Source organism: Echinops telfairi, unplaced genomic scaffold (assembly GCF_000313985.2).
Source record: "Echinops telfairi isolate 266 unplaced genomic scaffold, ASM31398v2 ScPeMD7_2291;HRSCAF=2852, whole genome shotgun sequence".
NCBI lineage: Eukaryota > Metazoa > Chordata > Mammalia > Afrosoricida > Tenrecidae > Echinops > Echinops telfairi.
The window spans coordinates 42116421-42119090 of NW_022106189.1; the positions used below are offsets into that span (position 1 = coordinate 42116421).

At 52.2% G+C, this 2670-nt stretch overlaps 1 protein-coding gene across 2 annotated transcripts in view; it reads right to left on the minus strand.

Annotated features, from left to right (window-relative positions):
• CDYL2 (chromodomain Y like 2) overlaps window positions 1-2670 on the minus strand; it is an 89908-nt gene that overhangs the window by 21222 nt on the left and 66016 nt on the right. For both annotated transcript variants that reach the window (XM_045293710.1, XM_045293709.1), the window contains one exon: window positions 67-287. In XM_045293710.1, the coding sequence (XP_045149645.1) occupies window positions 67-287 (221 nt within the window). The remainder of the gene's footprint in view (window positions 1-66; window positions 288-2670) is intronic.

Sequence of the window (2670 nt, forward strand, 5' to 3'; positions counted from 1 at the left end):
GGCCCCGCCCCCGCCCTCCAAGGACCAGCCTGCAGGCCCCGCCCCTGCCCTCCCTGGTCCCCTCACCTCTGGCGTCAGGGCGTTGTTGTCTGACGTCTGGCTGGACAGCAGGATGTGCGTGAAGCCCTCCTCCTTGCGCACGACGATGTCTCGGAAGCGGCAGTTGCTCTCGTTCTGGCGGACGCTGTACCTGAGCCTCTTGTCAAAGACGTAGTCTTTCTCCGTCTCCAGCTTCCTCTTCACGGGGCTGTGCAGACTCAGGCCCCCGTTGGTCAGAGCCCCAGAGCCTTCCGGGAGCAGAGACACAGAATCAGAGAGGGACCCTCGGGGTCCTGAGAGGGTGTGACCGGAGCCCACTGTTGCAGCCACTGTGCCGGTCCGACCCATCTCCTTGACCCTCTACTTGACCGGGCATGATGTCCTTTTCCAGGGACATCTCTCTCCTGGTGGCATGTGTGTGAGAAGAAATCTTACCAAGCTCACCTCAGAGGTGCACTCTGCCTCTCATGCCCCAGAATGCATTGCACAGGGATGAAAACAACAAAATATGGCGAAAGCTACACATCTCTGGTCAAAGAAATGACAGGCGATCTAAATAAACAGCGAGATCCACGACAAACAAAACCCAGTACCACCGAGTCAAGTTCAACTTGTGACCCTATCTTGGGCTGGAGAGGCACGGGTATTCTTTGGGTATAGATTGGAAGGCTCATATTGGTACGCTGCCAGTTCTTCTCAACTTGATTGATCAAAGGCAACCATCAACTAAAATCCCAGTTTTGTATTTATCAGCAAACTGATTCAAAAGTTTGTACAGAAAGTCAAGAGATCTGGATTAGCCAACATGTTGGGCATTGCCCACGCACAAGACTGACCATGAAGTGATGGTAGTCAAAGCACTGTGATATTGGTGGAATATGGATCGCTGGAGCATCCTACAAAACTCAGGAAAAGGCCCCCACAAGTACAGTCAAATAGTCTTTTTCAAAGAGGTACTACCCTTCTGAGCAGCTGAGACCAGGTTCTCGGAGAAGCAAATCCAGTAACGCTTATCTATCTAAATGTGCAGAATACACACGGGGGCTTCAAAAAGTCCGTGGGAAAACTCCTGTTAGCTTTTCATCCCATTTTTCTCCACGACCATTCTGAAGCTCCTCCCCCCAACACCACACACACACACACACACACACAGTTGATGTGTGTCATCATCGCCTCAATAGCAGTGGCATGGTTTTCGTTTCCCTACTACCTGGTGTCTCTGATTCTCTGCACATGCTGCAAGACAGCTATTATGAGTTCATTAGAGAGACGAAGGAAAAGAGGTCACTTGATGGACCCCTATCAGCTTTCAAGGATTTGAGTCAGCTCCTTAGAGAGTCACCGTCTCAGAAACCGACAGGGGCAGGCCGACCCTGTCCTGCAGGGTCGCTATGAACCAGAAGCAACTCGATGGCAATGAGCTAGATTTGGTGGGGTTTCTGTTGTTTGTTTGCTTTTCGTCTCGTTTCACCCATTCACTCATTCATTAAAAATGCAACTATTGAGCAACCTCCTATGATCTGGATAAGACATCTGGATAGTGGTGCAGTGGTTTAAGGGCTTAGCTGCTCACAGAGGTTGGTGGTTCAAACCCAACAGTCCCTTCACAGGAGAAAGATGAGACCATCTGGTCCCATAAGGATTGACAGCCTCCGAAACCCTGTGGGACAGTCAGTCCTCTGTCCTATAGGGCCACTAAGAGTCCGAATCGACTGGATAGCAGGGGGAGGAGGGGAGGACATAGCTCTCCTGGCAGATCGTGAGGACCCAAACAAAGGCAGATAAATAAGACCCCCGCTGCCACTGCCTTATGTTAGAATAGAAATTAATACTGTGATGAAATAAAGAATGTGCACACGCGCACACATGCATGTGTGTGTGAGAAAGGGAGAGAGATCTGAATGCAAAGCCCACAGCCTTCTCACTGGGGCACAGTGTGAAGCCACCTTCAAGGGAACAAGGACTTGGAAGACATATGGTCCGATAAAGAAGAAGACGGCTTGAGGAAAAGCCACCTGTTGATTCTTGGTGAGGGCGCTGGGTCCGCACCTCCACATCTGGGTCCAGAAAGGGGCAGATGAGCCTCCTTAAGCCCCCGGTTCACATCCCGTCCAGCTGAGGTATGACATGTTTCTGATCGAAAATGGCAAAAAAAAGAAACCTCTTTGGGTGCAGAGCAACGAGCCCCTCCGGAGTCCTACAGACTCTTCCCTCGTGGTCTCTCCTACATATCCCATCCCCTCCTGGGACCCAAGTGCCTCCTAAGCAGACCAGCTGGCTGGCAGGGAAGGTGCCCTGGGAAATGGGAAGTGCCAGAAGCCCAGGGCTTTGCGGCCCCCAGCAGGGACTACCAAGCAGCCATATGTAGCTAACAGGGAGCAGTTAGGAAGCCTGGGAGCTCCAGTGCAGGGCTCCTTGAGAGAGGGGCTCATCGTGTCAGCTTTTCAGGGGTGTTTATGAGCGAAACCCATTAGAGAAGCAAGTGAGTGGGCTTAGCAAGGGGCCCCGCACGTCCTAGGCAGTCACCAACGCTCTCTGAGGGACGCCCGGTCTGACCCAGAGGGAGACATTACTCGGTGGCCCTCTTCTGCCTGTCCTTTCCTTTCCTCTCTAAGCCTGTTAGGTAGCAGA